The 16,320-nt window shown below is 43.6% G+C and overlaps 1 protein-coding gene across 1 annotated transcript in view; it reads right to left on the bottom strand.

Annotated features, from left to right (window-relative positions):
• Positions 1–3,364: 3,364 nt before the first annotated feature.
• Positions 3,365–16,320, bottom strand: part of LOC120638492 (carbohydrate sulfotransferase 9-like) — a gene marked incomplete at its 5' end in the record, with an annotated part of 50,713 nt that continues 37,757 nt past the window's right edge. The window contains one exon of the mRNA XM_039912540.1: positions 3,365–3,408. Coding sequence (XP_039768474.1) covers positions 3,365–3,408 — 44 coding nt within the window. The remainder of the gene's footprint in view (positions 3,409–16,320) is intronic.

Raw genomic sequence — 16,320 nt, 5'->3', positions numbered from 1 at the left:
CCTCAAGGGTCAGTTCTTGGCCCTGTTCTGTTCTCCATTTACACTCACTCCCTCGGTGAACTCATCCGCTCGCACGGCTTTGACTACCATCTCTACGCAGATGACACGCAGATCTACATCTCCGCCCCTGTCCTCTCCCCCTCCCTTCAGGCTCGCATCTCCTCCTGCCTCCGGGACGTCTCCACCTGGATGTCGGCCCGCCACCTAAAACTCAACATGAGCAAGACTGAGCTCCTCATCTTCCCTCCCAAGCCCGGTCCGCTCCCAGACTTCTCCGTCACCGTGGATGGCACGACCATCCTTCCCGTCCCGCAGGCCCGCAATCTCGGTGTCATCCTTGACTCGTCCCTCTCGTTCACCCCACACATCCTATCCGTTACCAAGACCTGCCGGTTTCACCTCTACAATATCGCCAAGATCCGCCCTTTCCTCTCCACCCAAACGGCTACCTTACTATTACGGGCTCTCGTTATATCCCGGCTAGACTACTGTGTCAGCCTTCTCTCTGACCTCCCTTCCTCCTCTCTCGCCCCGCTCCGGTCTATTCTTCACTCCGCTGCCCGGCTCATCTTCCTGCAGAAACGATCTGGGCATGTCACTCCCCTTCTTAAACAACTCCAGTGGTTGCCTATCGACCTCCGCTCCAAACAAAAACTCCTCACTCTAGGCTTCAAGGCTCTCCATCACCTTGCCCCTTCCTACCTCTCCTCCCTTCTCTCTTTCTACCGCCCACCCCGCACGCTCCGCTCCTCTGCCGCCCACCTCCTCACCGTCCCTCGGTCTCGCCTATCCCGCCGTCGACCCCTGGGTCACGTCCTCCCATGGTCCTGGAACACCCTCCCTCCTCACCTCCGCCAAACTGATTCTCTTTCCCTCTTCAAAACCTTACTTAAAAATCACCTCCTCCAAGAGGCGTTCCCAGACTGAGCTCCTCTTCCCCCTCTACTCCCTCTGCCATCCCCCCTTTACCTCTCCGCAGCTAAAGCCTCATTTTCCCCTTTTCCCTCTGCTCCTCCACCTCTCCCTTCCCATCCCCACAGCACTGTACTCGTCCGCTCAACTGTATATATTTTCGTTACCCTATTTATTTTGTTAATGAATTGTACATCGCCTTGATTCTATTTAGTTGCCATTGTTTTTACGAGATGTTCTTCCTCTTGACGCTGTTTAGTGCCATTGTTCTCGTCTGTCCGTCTCCCCCGATTAGACTGTAAGCCCGTCAAACGGCAGGGACTGTCTCTATCTGTTGCTGACTTGTTCATCCCTAGCGCTTAGTACAGTGCTCTGCACATAGTAAGCGCTCAATAAATACTATTGAATGAATGAAAAGTCACTTCACTTTTCTGGGCCTTAGTTTCCTCATCTGTAAAATGGGGAGATTGTGAGCCCCATGTGGGACAGGGCCTATATCCAACCTGATTATCTCATAACTACCCCAGTGCTTAATACAGTGCCTGGCACATAGTAAGCACTCAACTACCCTAAAAAATGCAGGCATTAATTCTGGGGTTTCCTGTGCCACCTGAAAGCAGGAAAGGCCAACTGATGATACATTTTCTTTTAAAGTGGTGAAATTGGTTTTGTTTAAAAGTGTCAGTCTGGGGACTTGCCCAAAAGAGATTCTGAAATTGGTTGTACTTGATGGAAGCAGTGTGTTTGGGTGGAAGGAGCACGGGCCTGAGAGTCTGAGAACCTGGGTTCTAATCCTGGATCTGCCACTTGCCTGCTGTGTGACCTTGGGCAAGTCACTTAACTTTTCAGTGGTTCAATTTACTCCTCTGGAAAAAGGGGATTTCATACTGTATTCCATCCTGTTTAGGTGTGGGACAGGGACTGTGTCTGACCTGATTATTTCCTATCTACCCCAGGGCTTGATGCAGAATGACTGCTTAACAAATACCATTCTTATTATTCATTTCCATTTCTGTCTTTTTAAGTGCCCCTAACTTTAGCAACAAAGAAATCCTCCGGGAGTCATAGAGCCTGAGTTCTAATCCTGTCTCCACCACCTGTCTGCTCTGTGACCTTGAGCAACTCACTTCACTTCTCTGGGCTTCAGTTCCCTCATCTGGAAAATGGAGATTAAGATTGTGAGCCCCATGTGGGACAGGGACTGTGTCCAACCTGATTAGCTTGTATTTACCCCAGCGCTTAGTACAGTGCTTGGCACATAGGAAGTGCTTAACAAATACCATTAAAAATAAAAAAGCCCCCAAACTTCTACATAAGCAGTACAATTAATAAAAGCTTAGGAAATTAGTGAGGGCCCATCATGGCCTGCTGTTTAAACACTTTTATACTGACCCCAGCTCCACAGCACTTATGTAAAAAACCTGTACTCTACTATTTCCCTTATCTGTAATTTGTCTGTCACCCCGTGTAAGCTTCCTGTGGGCAGGAAACATGCATTTGATGGTATAGAAGTAGTGTTGCCTAATGGGAAGAGCACAGGCCTTGGAGTCAGGGAACCCGGGTTCTAATCCTAGATCTGCCACGTGCCTGCTGTGTGGGCAAGTCACTTAACTTTTCTGTGCCTCAGTTAGCTCATCTGCAAGATGGGGATTAAATCTTTCTCCATCCTACTTATTTATTTGTTTTTTTATTAGTTTTTCTTAAATGCTTACTATGTGCCAGACGCTGGACTAAGCACTGGGGTTATCAGGTTCGACACAGTCCATATCCCATGTGGGACTCACAGTCTTAATCCCTGTTTCACTGATGAGGTAACTGAGGCACAGAGGAGTTGAGTGATTTGCCCAAGGTCACAAAGCAGACAAGTGGGACAGGGATTATGTCCAACCTGATTAACCAGTACCTACCCCAGTGCTTAGAACAGTGCTTGGTATCCAATAAGTGCTTAACAAGTACTGTAATTATTATTGAGTGCTTACCGTGTGCAGAGCACTGTACTAAGTGCTTGGGCGAGTACAATATAAGACATCCTTCTAGACTGTAAACTCATTATGGGCAAGGGCCTTATCTGTTAGTTCTCTTGAATTGTGCTCTCCCAAGTGCTTAAAACAGTGCTTTGCACATAGTAAGCACTCCATAAATACCACTGATTGATTGATTGGTTGAATTGGTAGAAACGTTAACTGCCTACAACAAGCTTATGGTCTAGGGATTAGCTTACAGTTTAGACCAGGGATGGAAAAATTTGGTGTGTCCCCATTAACATCCAAGTTTATTCAACCATTCTGTGATGTGAATGGTGATGAGGATGATGATCGTGGCGGTAAGGAGGAGGACGATTTAAGGAAATGGCGTGTCATGGTAGGAAGAAGTTTCTAAATTATCAGAAAGATGTTCCAAGCACTGATGGGCTCAGAAGCTTAAAGCTGTGCGAGGAGGCTTTTCAGGGAGATTACTTACTTGGTCTGGGCGAAGACTGGCTGGATTCTCTCCTTCCTGGAAAAGAAGAGAAAAGGAAACATTTGCAGACTTGCTTCAGTTCACACCCTAAGGAACCTGTGAACTCCGTGTAGACTGAGATGCAGAACACTGATAAATGGGAATTTGAAGAAAATCAATCAATCCTATTTACTGAGCACTTACCATGTGCAGAGAACTGTACTAAGGGCTTGGGAGAGGACAATATAGCAGAGCTTGTAGGCATGTTCCTTGCCCACAAGGAGCTCACAGGGGGAGACAAACATTAACATAAATGAATAAATTATGGGTTCGGACATAAGTGTTGTGGACCTAACTGTAAACTACTGGAGGGCAGGGATCATGTCTACAAACTCTATTGTTTTGTACTCACCTAAGTGCTTTGTACAATGCTCTGCACACTATAAGTGCTCTATAAGTGACATTGCATCACTGATTAGAAGTGAGCCTCCCACGAGGAGCAGAAACCATGTCTAACTCCCAACTGTGTATTCTTTCCCAATGCTTAGTACAGTGTTCTGCGCACAGTAAAAAAGTGCTTAATAAACACTATGACAACTACCAGTCTGTAACCTCTAGACTGCAAACTCATTGTGGGCAGGGAATGTGTGTAATATATTGTTATACTGTATCTCCCAAGCAATTAGTACTGTGCTCTGCACACAAGTGCTCAATAAATACAATTGACTGATTGATTACTACTGCTACATCAATCTGGTGCTATTTCATCAGAGACCAGAAGTCACCATAAAGTAGAGTCCTAGTCACGCAAACACTGTTAACACCGAAAACCATGGGAGCAGCCAAATTTTACGGATTATCTTTGTCCTAAATCCTGGTCAGGTGACAGGATCTGAGTTGCTTTTTGATAGGCGTCACCCTTAGTGGGTTCACTTGTTGCAATTTCAGTCAGGAATTGGATTTCCAATTCGTGCTGAGCCTCCTGCTGACTCTCTTGTATAATAATAATGGTATTTGTTACGCGCTTACTATGTGCCAGGCACTGTACTAAGATCCACAGCTATTCTTGGACACGGTCGAGTTGGATGGCCTCTCCAGCTTGAGTGGAGGTAGTCAGAGGGCCCATTTGACTTTCAAAACCTGGTCATAAACCACGCTGCCCAATCGACAGGGCCAAAGAGCAGGAAACCGAGAAGCAGCGTAGCTTATGGATAGAGCATGGGCCTGGAAGTCAGAAGGACCTGGGTTCTAATCCCAGCTCTGCCACTTGTTTGCTTTGGGCAAGTCACTTTACTTCTCTGTGCCTCAGTTTTCTCATCTGTAAAATGGGGATTAAGACTATGCTTCACATCGGAAAGGGACTATGTCTGACCTGATTATCTTGTATCTACCCCAGCGGTTAGTACAGTGTGTGATACATATAACGTGCTTAATAAATGCCATAAAAAAGTGCTTAAGCCTCTGAGGATGTAGAACAAAGGTTAGATGTGATCACTGCCCCTAAATAGCTTTCAGTCCTTGAGACTGGAAAATAAGGTAATGGGAAACTTACAAGAACCTCATACCTCTCATTCAATCCATTAATCAGTTGTATTTCTGGAATGATTAGTCTGTGCATGGCACTATATTGAGCACTTAATGCATAGTGCTTAGACTGTGAGCCCCCAAAAGGGGCAGGGACTGTATCTAATAGCATCTGTGCCTTCTCTCCCAGAACTTTTTTTAAGGTATTTGTTAAGCATACTATGTGCCAGGCACTGTACTAAATGCTGGATTAGGTGCAATCTAATCAGGTTGGACACACCCCTTGTCCCACAAGGGGCTCGCAGTCTTCATCCCCATTTTACTGAGACAGAGACAAGTGTAGTGACTTACCTAAGATCACACAGCAGAGAAATGGTGGAGCCAGGATCAGAACCCAGGTTCTTCTGACTCTCAGGCCCATATTCTATACACTAGGACATATTATTTTTCATTATAGTACAGTGTTCAGTAAGCACTCAGGACGCACTATTACTATTACTACTGTGCTGTACTGGATGCCTACTGTGTGCAGAGTGTTGTTCAGAACACCTACTGTTGCTGAGTGCTACAGTACTGTATAGTTTCTTTGTGAGCAGGGAACGTGTCTACCAACTCTGTTGTAATGTACTCTCCCAAGTGCTTAGTACAGTGCTCTGCACACAGTAAGAGCTCAATAAATACCATTGATTGATTGATTGATTTGACCACTCTAGCTGCATATTTTTTTTAAGTTTGTCGATCTCGCTAAAGTGTAAACTCCTTCTGGGCAGGAAACATGTCACTTCTTTATTTTGCACTTTCCATGTGCTATGACACTGCTTAACTGATACTCTGGACTTCTAATGGGTCCAGAAGGCTGTATTGAGCACCTACTGTATTCAGGGAACTATACTAGACACTTGGGAAGACATAATGAAAGTAAAAGACACCATTCCTCTCTCACAGAGCATCTTTTTGAAGTCCACTCCCCAAAGTCCCCAAAACACTCGGGGGACTGTGGGATGGCACTTGGAAATCAAAGACTGCTGTCACCCTTTGTATCATTTCAGGCAGGAAACAGGTCCAGCTCTTTCATGAAAATTTCCTTTCCTAAGTTAATAGTCAGTACTGCTGATTTCACTAGTACATTGAAGTGGTGTGAATATGCTCGTGAATATTGTTGACAGGTAATAGTAATGAAAGAAGTTGGTGCCTTGGCTCAGGCATTGGCTTCTGAAATGTTTGATTCTGAGCTGACACTCAGCGGAAGCCAGTCTGAATTCTATGAGTTTTCTTCAGAGGGGAGAGAGGGTTTTAGTGGAAGTGGAGCGCTGTTAGCAGAGAACATATTAAAATAATTTTCCTTCACTCCTCTTGATGGGCAAGTGGTGAACATGTCCTTGGAAGCTAGTTTTCTGATTTGCCTCTGGTAGAAGGGAAAAAGGAACATATTTTAGCTGAATCTGAATGGAGCCCTTCTGATTAATTATATTTCAGAATAAGAACATGTGAGTTTCTTCCAGTGATGTGCTCAAAAGTCTGATTATTCTGTTAGAGCTCTCCCCCTACTGGCAATCTGATTTAACAAGCACTCACCACAGTTTAATGAAGAAGTAAGCGAAACCCATCTCTTCAAAAACCTCTGATAGGGGGCATAGAGTATAAGGGGACATAGAGTATAAGGATAAGAACATAAGTCCTTTGGGTGTGGGAGCCACCAAGAAGAAGGGAGGGAGGATAAGGGTTCGTTTGTTTCATGTTATGTGTTGTCTAAGGTTTGCTTTATAGAGTCTAATTCATCAAAACCAAGTCTGTTCTTGTGATGATCAGTTCCCTTTGATGGGTTGTTACCTTTTCTTTTCCACCAATCATCCTCGTTCCCGTTACAATCTCTTTTTCCACCACAAGTACAGATTTATGATCCTCAAACCAGGAGCCTTTTGTCTGCCTTAAAATGGCACCCCCAAGTACTGAAATCTCTTCCTTCGGCAGGAGGTCAACATTCTTAAATTTCACTGTTAACATCAACCTCGTTTGTCCAAGCGAATTCTGTGGTCTGGTTCCCGAAAGCCCAGACTTGACTTGCCTACCAACTCTGTGGAAAAATGAAACGAACGTCGCCCAGGAACAAGCAATCACTGTTGAACGATCCAAGTGTCGCTCTGCCGCATGCCCTTCTGCTTCCTGGAAATCTCTGGTTTGGCAATCCCTCTTCTCGCCTCCTTTCTGAAATGCCAGCAGCTGGAACCATTGGCCTTCGAGCTCTCTGGTTTTTATTCATTTTGCACCCCACGGCTTTGTGCAGGAATGTGAACGCTGAATTTTTCACGGTTTAACGCTTCTCCGGGGTGAAAGAGAAAAGGAAAAAGAGCTGCATCTTCGAATGCAAAACCCCATCCCACAAATAAGGGAGATGAAATTGAGTGCTTGGGCATGTTTGGATAAAATGCAATAGCACCTGCAATTTGAAGACTGACTTGGATAGGCTTTGAAGGGCTGATGAGAATAATTGAGTAGTGTCTGGACAGCACTGAGCTTCAACAGAGTAGGGGGGAATTATGATTGGGGGAATCTCTCAGGCTTGGTTGCCTAAGACTCCTACCTACTCACTGTACCAAAATCTCCTCTATCTCGCCACCAACTCTTTGCCCATAGCCTGACTCTGGCCTGGAACTCCCTCCCCCTTCATATTTGACAGACCACCACTCTCCCCACCTCCAAAGTCTTATTAAAATCACATCTCCTCCAAGAGGCCTTCCCTGACTAAACCCTCATTTCCCCTAATCTCTTTTCTGAGTCGCCTATGCATGCAGATCTGTACCCTTTAAGCACTTGATATTCACCCTACTCTCAGCCCCACAGCACATATGTACAAATCCACAATTTATTTTAATACCTGTCACCCCCTCTAGGCTGTAAGCTTCTTGTGGGCAGGGAACATGCCTGCCAACTCAATTTTATTGTACTCTCCCAAGTGCTTAGTGGAGTGCTCTTCAAGCACAACACTTAACTTATATCATAAAAGTGAAAGTAAGAAAGTGAACACATAATAGTGAAAAATCTTGTATTTGTTAAATGGTTATTATATATTATTTATATGAATGTCTGTTTCCTTCTCTAGACTGTAAGCTCACTGTAGTCAGGGACTATCTCTGCCAACTCTCTCCCAAGTGTTTAGTACACTGCTGTGCACACAGTAGGTGCTCAATAATTGATGATGATGATGATGTGCCAAGGACTCAACAAAACACTGGGGTAAACACAGGTCAATTAGGTCAGACAGAGTCCCTGTTTCACATGGGGTTTGCAGTCTATGTAAGAAGGTCCTGGGTTCTAATCCTGGCTCCACCATGTCTGCTGTGTGATCTTGGGCAAGTCGCTTCATTTCTCTGGCCTCAGTTACCTCATCTGTAAAATGGGGATAAGAGTGGGAGCCCCACGTGGGACAGGGACTGTGTCCAAACTGATTAACTTGTATCCACCCCTGGGCTTTGAACAGTGCTTGGAACCTAGTAAGCACTTTTTCTTTCAAGTCATTTTCAAGTGCTTTCAAGTCATTTTCGACCCATAGCGACTCCATGGACACATCTCTCATGCTTTACAAGTACCATAATTAATGTTATTATTATTATGCAGGAGAACAGGTATTGAACCCCCAATTTACAGAAGAGAAAACTACGGCCCAGAGAAGTTAAGCAACTTGTCCAAGTTCACAAGGGGCAGAACCAAGATTGGAAACCATAGCATCTGTCTTCGGACCCATGTGCTTTCCACTAGACCCATGCTGTTGCTCTAATAAATGTCATTCTTTCATTCATTTGCATTTATTGAGTACTTACTGTGTGCAAAACACTATACTAAGCACTTGAGAGAGTACAATATAACAAGAGACACACTCCCTCCCCACAATGAATTCATGCAACTGTTAGGGTGTTTGACAGTTCCTCATGGTGAATGTCTTTTTAGCAGGAATTTGAAGGTGGGGAGGGATAGGATTTAGAAGAATTGAAGTGGGAGGGAGCTCCATGCAGGTGCTCAGAGGGTGAGCCTTGGTTCAGAGATGTCAGAGGGTCTCATGTGAGGTGTAGTTAGAAGGTGAGCTTTGGGGAGTAACAAAAGCAAGTTGAGGGGTAGAGAGAGAAAACAGCAGGCAGGTAAAATGGAGAAAGGTGGTGGAAAGTTGTACCGCTACAGAAAAGCAGTGCAGCCTAGTGAAAAGATCCTGGACCTGAGGTTAGAGGACCTGGGTTCTAATCCTGAGTCCACCACTTGCCTTCCATGTGACTTTAGGCAAGTCACTTTATTTCTCTGTTTCCTCTTCTGCAAAATGGGGATTAAAAAAATACTTGTACCTCCTACTTAATCTGTGAGCCCCATGTATAACAGGGACTGTGTCCATCCTGATTAACTTGTATCTACCCCAAAACTTAGTACAGTGTATGGAATATAGTGAGTGCTTAGCCGATACAACAATTATTATCTCCTGCTCAGGGGACTGTGTTTAATGCAGAGAGAAATGATTTGCCAGTAGCGGGGGATCTAAAGAAGGGAGTGAGGCATTCTGAGCAGTGTTTTAGGAAGATGATCTGAGTAACTGTGTGTAGCACAGATTGAAGAAGGGAGAGGCTGGAGTCAGGGAGACCAATTTGTAGAGAAGCAGTGTGGCTCAGTGGAAAGAGCCCAGGCTTGGGAATCAGAGGTCATGGGTTCGAATCCCTGCTCTGTTGTCAGCTGTGTGATTGTGGGCAAGTCACTTCACTTCTCTGTGCCTCAGTTACCTCATCTGTAAAATGGGGATTAATTTTGAGCCTCACTTGGGACAACCTGATTACCCTGTATCTACCCCAGTGCTTAGAACAGTGCTCAGCACATAGTAAGTGCTTAACAAATACCAACATTATTATTATTATTATTAGTTTTATGCAGTAACCTACCTGCCTATAAGGGGACAATTGTCTGACCCGAGGTGCTTGAGCAAGGCACTTCACTTCTCTCACCTCAGCTTCCTCAGCTGTAAAATGGAGAAGCAGCATAGTGTAGTGGACAGTGCATGGGCCTGAGAGTCAGAGGTCATGGGTTTTAATCCCAGCTCAGCCACTTATATCTGCTGGGTGTCCTTGGATAAGTCACTTCACTTCTCTGTGCCTCAGTTTCCTCATCTGAAATGGGGATTGAGACTGTGAGCCCCACATGGGACAGGGACTTTATCCAACCCGATTTGCCTGTATTACCCCCCAGCACTTAGTACAGTGCCTGGCACATAGAACTTAACAAGTACCACAATTATTATTATTATTATTGTTGCCCTTCCTCCTACTTAGACTGTGAGCCCCATGCAGGCCTGGGATTGTGTCCAACTTAATTAACTTGTCTTGTTGTGGGCAGGGAATATGTCAGTTATATTGTGATAGTCTACTTTCCCAAGCACTTAGTACAACACTTTGCACACAGTAAGTGCTCAGTGAATACGACTTAGTGAATCAGTCTTAGAACAGAACTTAGAACAGTGTTTGACACATAGTAAGCACTTAACAAATATAACTTTTTTTAAAAAAAAGATGGTACCAGAAGGGAGAGAGAAATGGGTGAAAACCTAGAGATGGTTAACTCTTCTTCCTCCCTTAACCCAGATCATCCATGGATCATCGATTAGACTGTGAGCCCCAGGTGGGATAGGGACTGTGTCCAATCGGATTAACTTGTGTCTACCACAGCACTTAGAACAATGTTTGACACATAGGGCTTAAAAATATAACAACAATAACAACAATAATAATAATAATGATGATGCTAATAATCCATGGAGATAGAACTGATTACACCCAAACCCATCTATAGTGAAGATCTTATACAGTGCCACTGAGGAAGAAAGTCATATTATATAACTAACCATTTCCCAGCTAAAGGATTAAATCCAACTAAATTTCTAATTATAGTGTGCAATTTCTTTCTGGTAGTGACATGCTGTGTGTATAGGGCACTGTGACGGTAGCAATTGCTCTTGTGATTTGAATTGCTCATACTTCAAACCGTTCCAAACTACAAAACTGCCTTTTGAAGTACTGTTAGTCCTAATTGTTCTTTCTTGAGTCTATAAGAATAAAGTTCTAGTCTGGGACGGTGCCAAATGATTCACAATAACATCTAAAAAAAGCATCCCCTTGTGATATTCAGCCTTTAAGATTGGATTCTGGGCCATACCAAAGCCCTCGCCAAATGCACAGAAGATTCAAAATCCTTCTCTTACGAAGATTCTTCTCTGTCACACTGTTTTCCCCACGGATTCAATACTGTTGAACTGGAGAGGCCTGGGTGCAAACCTGGTACACTAGTTAATAGTTTTATATTCTTTGAATTCAAGGAATTAGAACAATCCCTTGAGAAGCAGTAGGGCCTAATGGATAGAGCATGGGCCTGGGAGACACAGGATCTGGGTTCTAATCCTAGCTTCATCACTCATCTGCTGTGTGATCTTTGGCAAGTCACTTAACTTCTCTGGGCCTCAGTTACCGTATCTATAAAATGGGGATTAAGACTGTGAACTCTATATGGGTCAGAGACTGTGTTCAACCCTATTATCTTGTATTTATCCCAGTGCCTGGCATATAGTAAGTGCTTAACAAACACCATTAAAAAGAAGACAACAAAAAAACAAGTCAGAACCTAATCAATCAGCCAACAGTATTTTTGAGCATCCACTGTGGGGGACAAGAATAGAAGAGAAGACATTTAGATTGTGAGCCCTATGTGGGACTGAGATCTTGTCTAATTCCCACCTGTGTATTTTCTTCCAGAGCTTAGTACAATGTTTTGCACACAGTAAGCACACTTACTACATTACTACATAGTCTCTTCTTTCAAGCAGTTTACAACCTTATGGTTTCATGTGCAAAACTACAATCAACCAAGGTTTGATAAGAGGAAAAACTTAGAGGTTTTGGAGTTGAAAGGAGGTCAAGAAAGGAGAGCTGAATGGAGGATCTTGAAATCATTTCATAACAGATGATTCCTGAAGCTATTAGAATATCAGAAAGGTTAACTCCTCAGATTGCTCCCAGCGATTTCTAGCAGAATAATGATTGCATTTATTAATATACTTATGATTGTCTTTATTGTTGTGATGGACCTTCCAAACAGTACAATGCTCTGCACACAGTAAGAGCTCCGTAAATATGATTGAATGAATGAATGTACCAAGCACTAGAGGAATGGAATAGATACAATAGAATCAGATCAGACAGAGTCTTGGTCCCAAATGAGGTTTGGAGTCAAAAGGGGAGGGAAAGCTAGTGCCGTATCCCCATTTTAAAGATGAGAAACTCAGTGCTTAGAACAGTGCTTGGCACATAGTAAGTGCTTAACAAATACAATAATAATAATAATGGAAACAAAGAGATATTAAGTGACTTGCCCAAGGTCACCCAACAGGCAAGTGGTGGAGGCAGGATTAGAACCCAAACCCTCTGACTCATATTCTTGTATTTTTTCCACTATTTGTGTAGCAACCCCTGGTCCTTCACATTCTCCACACTCACCTTCTCTGTCCTACTTGCTTTCTTTCATGTTCCCTCAGTCCCTCAGTTCTCTCCCACCACTCTCCCCACTTTCTTCACTTACCCACTTTCTACTCCATCCCACTGAGTCTCACCTATTTAGTCTTCTTGAGATTTTGCCTCTATCTCTGATTTATGGGAGAAGTGCATTAGGTTGTGGGTTTTTTTCTACATTCATTCAGAGTCAGAGTGGGGGTGGATGGCTATTGACTCAGAGTGGCCTAGAGAAAAGAGCACGGACCTGAGAGTCAGAGAATCTGGTTTCTAATCCTGCCCCTTCCGATTGCTTGTTTTGTGATCTTGGGCAAGTCATTTAAGTTCTCTGGGCCTGTTTCCTCATCTGTAAAATGGGGATTTAATATTCATTTTCCTATCTACTTAGATTATGAGCCCCATGTAGGTCAGGGACTGTTTCCAACCTGATAAACTTTGTATCTACCCCAGTGCTTATAATTATGCTTGACTCATAATGAGCACTTTACAAATGTGATAATAACAAAAATAATAATAATAATAAAGGAGTCTTAGGGAACTGGTATTGTAGTTTCCTTAATCATTTTTTTCAGTTTTCCTCCTCTAATTTCCTCCTGCTTTAGACTGTAAGCTTGCTATGGGCAGGGAATGTATCTGCTAATTCTGATGCTAGTACTCTCCCAAACGCTTAGAACAGTTCTCGGGACATAGTAAATGCTCAATAAACATGACTGACTGATTGATTTTCACAGCCAAAATAGAGAGTTGGCATAATAAATATTGAGGGAAGGAGGATTAGAAAGACTCCAAAGCAAATTAACAGCAAAGTCAACCCTTCCCTTTTCCAAAATGACAAGAGGAGGGAGATGTATCACTCAAAAGAGTATCATCACAGACTGCCCTTCTTTCTTGGGTAAGTCTTCTCAGTTAGCTTGGAGGAAGATAGTTCTAAATTTCTACCATTCAGGAACCAAAAAGCATCTTTATAAACTGAGCATTCCCTTTCTCTAGTTATTTTAGGATTTCAGGATGGCAGTTCAGGTAGCTTCCGTTAGAAGGCTGCCTTGAGTTCTGAATGAACTTAAATTTTTTCAACTACAAACCACCCTTTATAAGCTTGTCAACAAAGAAGCAGCATGGCGTACTGGCTAGAGTATCGACCTGGGAGTCAGAAGGACCTAGGTTCTAATCTTGGCTCCACCACTTGTTTTCTGGGTGACCCTAGGTCACTTCACCTCTCTGTGCCTCAGTTACCCTATCTGTAAAACTGGGATTAAGACTGTGAGCCTCAGTGTGGGACATGGACAGTGTCCAACCTGATTAGCTTGTATCTACCCCAAATGTTTAGTTCAGTGCCTACCACATATATATTCTTAACAAATGCCATAAAAAAAGAATCCTGCAGAGTCTTGATTTTGACAGAAGTGTTTCTCTTTACAATGGAGTGCCTGCCTATGTATTGAGAAGATGCTTCTGAATGCAGTGTCCTGGCTTTTGAAAAATGTCATTGTAATTCCCAAAAGGCAAGAACCCAGCTGTTCTCCTTGCATACAATGGCTGCTACTGTCTGCATCTGTTCAGGAGAACTAACCAGCCCAAAACATCTCTGGGAAAGCACATCGATTCTGGTTAAATTCACTTCTGGCCCTGCCCCAGAGCTACCTCTGGTCTTATCCTGTTAAGAAGCAACGTGAACTAATAGAAAGAGCCCAGGCCTGGAAGTGAGAGGATCTGTGTTCTGATCTTGTCTCTGCCACTTGTTTGCTGTATGACTCTGGGCAATCCCAGCTCTGCCACTTGTCAACTGTGTGACTGTGGGCAAGTCACTTAACTTCTCTGTGTCTCAGTTACCTCATCTGTAAAAATGGGGATGAAGACTGTGAGCCTCACGTGGGACAACCTGATTACCCTGTATCTCCCCCAGCGCTTAGAACAGTGCTCTGCACATAGTAAGCGCTTAACAAATACCAACATTATTATTATTAAGTTGCTTAATTTCTCTGTCCCTCAGTTTTCTCATCTGGTATTAAGAACCTTTTCTCCCTCCAGTTTAGACTGTGAGCCCCATGTGGGACAGGAACAAGGTCCAACCTGATTGTATTAGCACATTATTAACAGATAAAATTATTATCCAGGTGTAGTTTGTGGGAACAGACAAAGGAAGATAAAAAATGAGAGGAAAATCTCTTTTAGCTTTCCACAGTCAAATGCTTCCTTGGGTTTTGGCATTCCCAGACCACACACTTCGCTCCTCTAATGCCAATCTATCTCTCGCTCGTCTATCTCGCTGCCAACCTCTTGCCCACACCCTGCCTCGGGCTTGGAGCACCCTCCTTTTTCATATCCAACAGACCACCACTCTCCCCACTTTCAAAGCCTTTCTGAAGGCACATCTCCTCCAAGAGGCCTTCCCTACTAAGCCCTCATTTCCTCTTCTCCCACTCTCTTCTCCATCACTTGGATTTGCACCCTTTAGTCACCCATCCCTCAGTCCCACAGCACCTGTGTATGTACCCATCATTTATTTATTTATATTCATGTCTGTCTCTCCCTTTAGACTGTAAGTTCATCTTGGACAGGGAATGTGTCTACCTACTGTGTTATACTGTATCCTCCCAAGCGCTTAGTATAGTGCTCTGCACACAGCAAACAATAAATAGGATTGATTGATCAAGGCAGGAGTATAGGTAAGCATTAAGGTCACTAACAAGGAAGTTATGAGACCAGATGAATGATAGGAACAGCTGAGAGAGAAAAGCAGGGAATGCCAAAAATTGGCAGGAGGCCCAAGAAGTTTGTGTATGGAATTCGGGACAAGACTAGTGAAAAATGAGTTTGTCTTTGGGATCCCTTCCTCTCACAAAATAGTTTTTCACTCAACCCCTGAGCCAAAGCCTTATTAAAATCACATCTCCACCAAGAAATCCTTCCCTATCAATCACTGAATCAATGGCATTTATTGAGCACTTCCTGTGTGCAGAGCACTGTACTAAGCACTTGGGAGACCACAATACACTAAAGTTGGTAGATACATTCCCTGCCCACAAGGAGCTCACAGTTTAGACTAAGCCCTCATTTCCCCTACTCCCTTTCCCTTCTGTGTCAACCTTGCATTTGGATTTGTACCCTTTAAGTATTTGGTATTCAACTGCCTCTCAGTCCTACAGCACACAGGCACATACCCATAAATATTTTCACATCTGCCTCCCATCTAGACTGTAAGCTTTTTTTGAGCTAGTCATTGTCTAGTCATTGTACTGCGTTCTCCCAAGTGCTTAATAGAGTCACATTTACAAAGTACTCAATAAATAATGATTAATACCTACAAATATTTCTGCTGTTCTTGGTTTGACAATGAAAGCTATTGATGGTGGGATGTTTACCAGTGGGTAGGGCTGGTAAAACAAACTTACCAGTGGATAGTGCATGGGCCTGGGAGTCAGAAGTTCATGGGTTCTAATCCCGGCTCTGCCACTTGTCTGCTGTGTGATCTTGGGCAAGTCACTTAACTTCTCTGTGCCTCAGTTAGCTAATCTGTAAAGTGGGGATTGAGACTGTAAGCCCCACCAAGGACAGGGACTACGTCCAACCTGATTTGCTTGTATCTACCCCAGCACTTAGTACAGTGCCTGGCACATAGTAAGAACTTAACAAATACCATAACTATCATTATTATTATAATCCACAAACCCTTCTATATCATGGAAAGATAGTCCTTTACTTCACTCTTTCCCCTTTGTCATTATCTTCTCTCAGAAGGAGGATCATACTGAATCAATCAGTCAATGGTATGTATTGAGAGCGTACTTTGTTCAGAACTCTTTAGTAAGCATTTGGGAGAGTACAGCATAACAAAGCTGGTAGATATGTTCCCTGCCCAAGACGACCTTATAGTCCAGAGGGAGACTGAAGTCTGAAACCTTCATTCCAAGACATTTTC

Source organism: Ornithorhynchus anatinus, chromosome 7 (assembly GCF_004115215.2).
Source record: "Ornithorhynchus anatinus isolate Pmale09 chromosome 7, mOrnAna1.pri.v4, whole genome shotgun sequence".
Taxonomy (NCBI): Eukaryota; Metazoa; Chordata; class Mammalia; order Monotremata; family Ornithorhynchidae; genus Ornithorhynchus; species Ornithorhynchus anatinus.
Note: the sequence above shows the minus strand (reverse complement) of the source record. Positions and strands in the feature narration are given on the sequence as shown.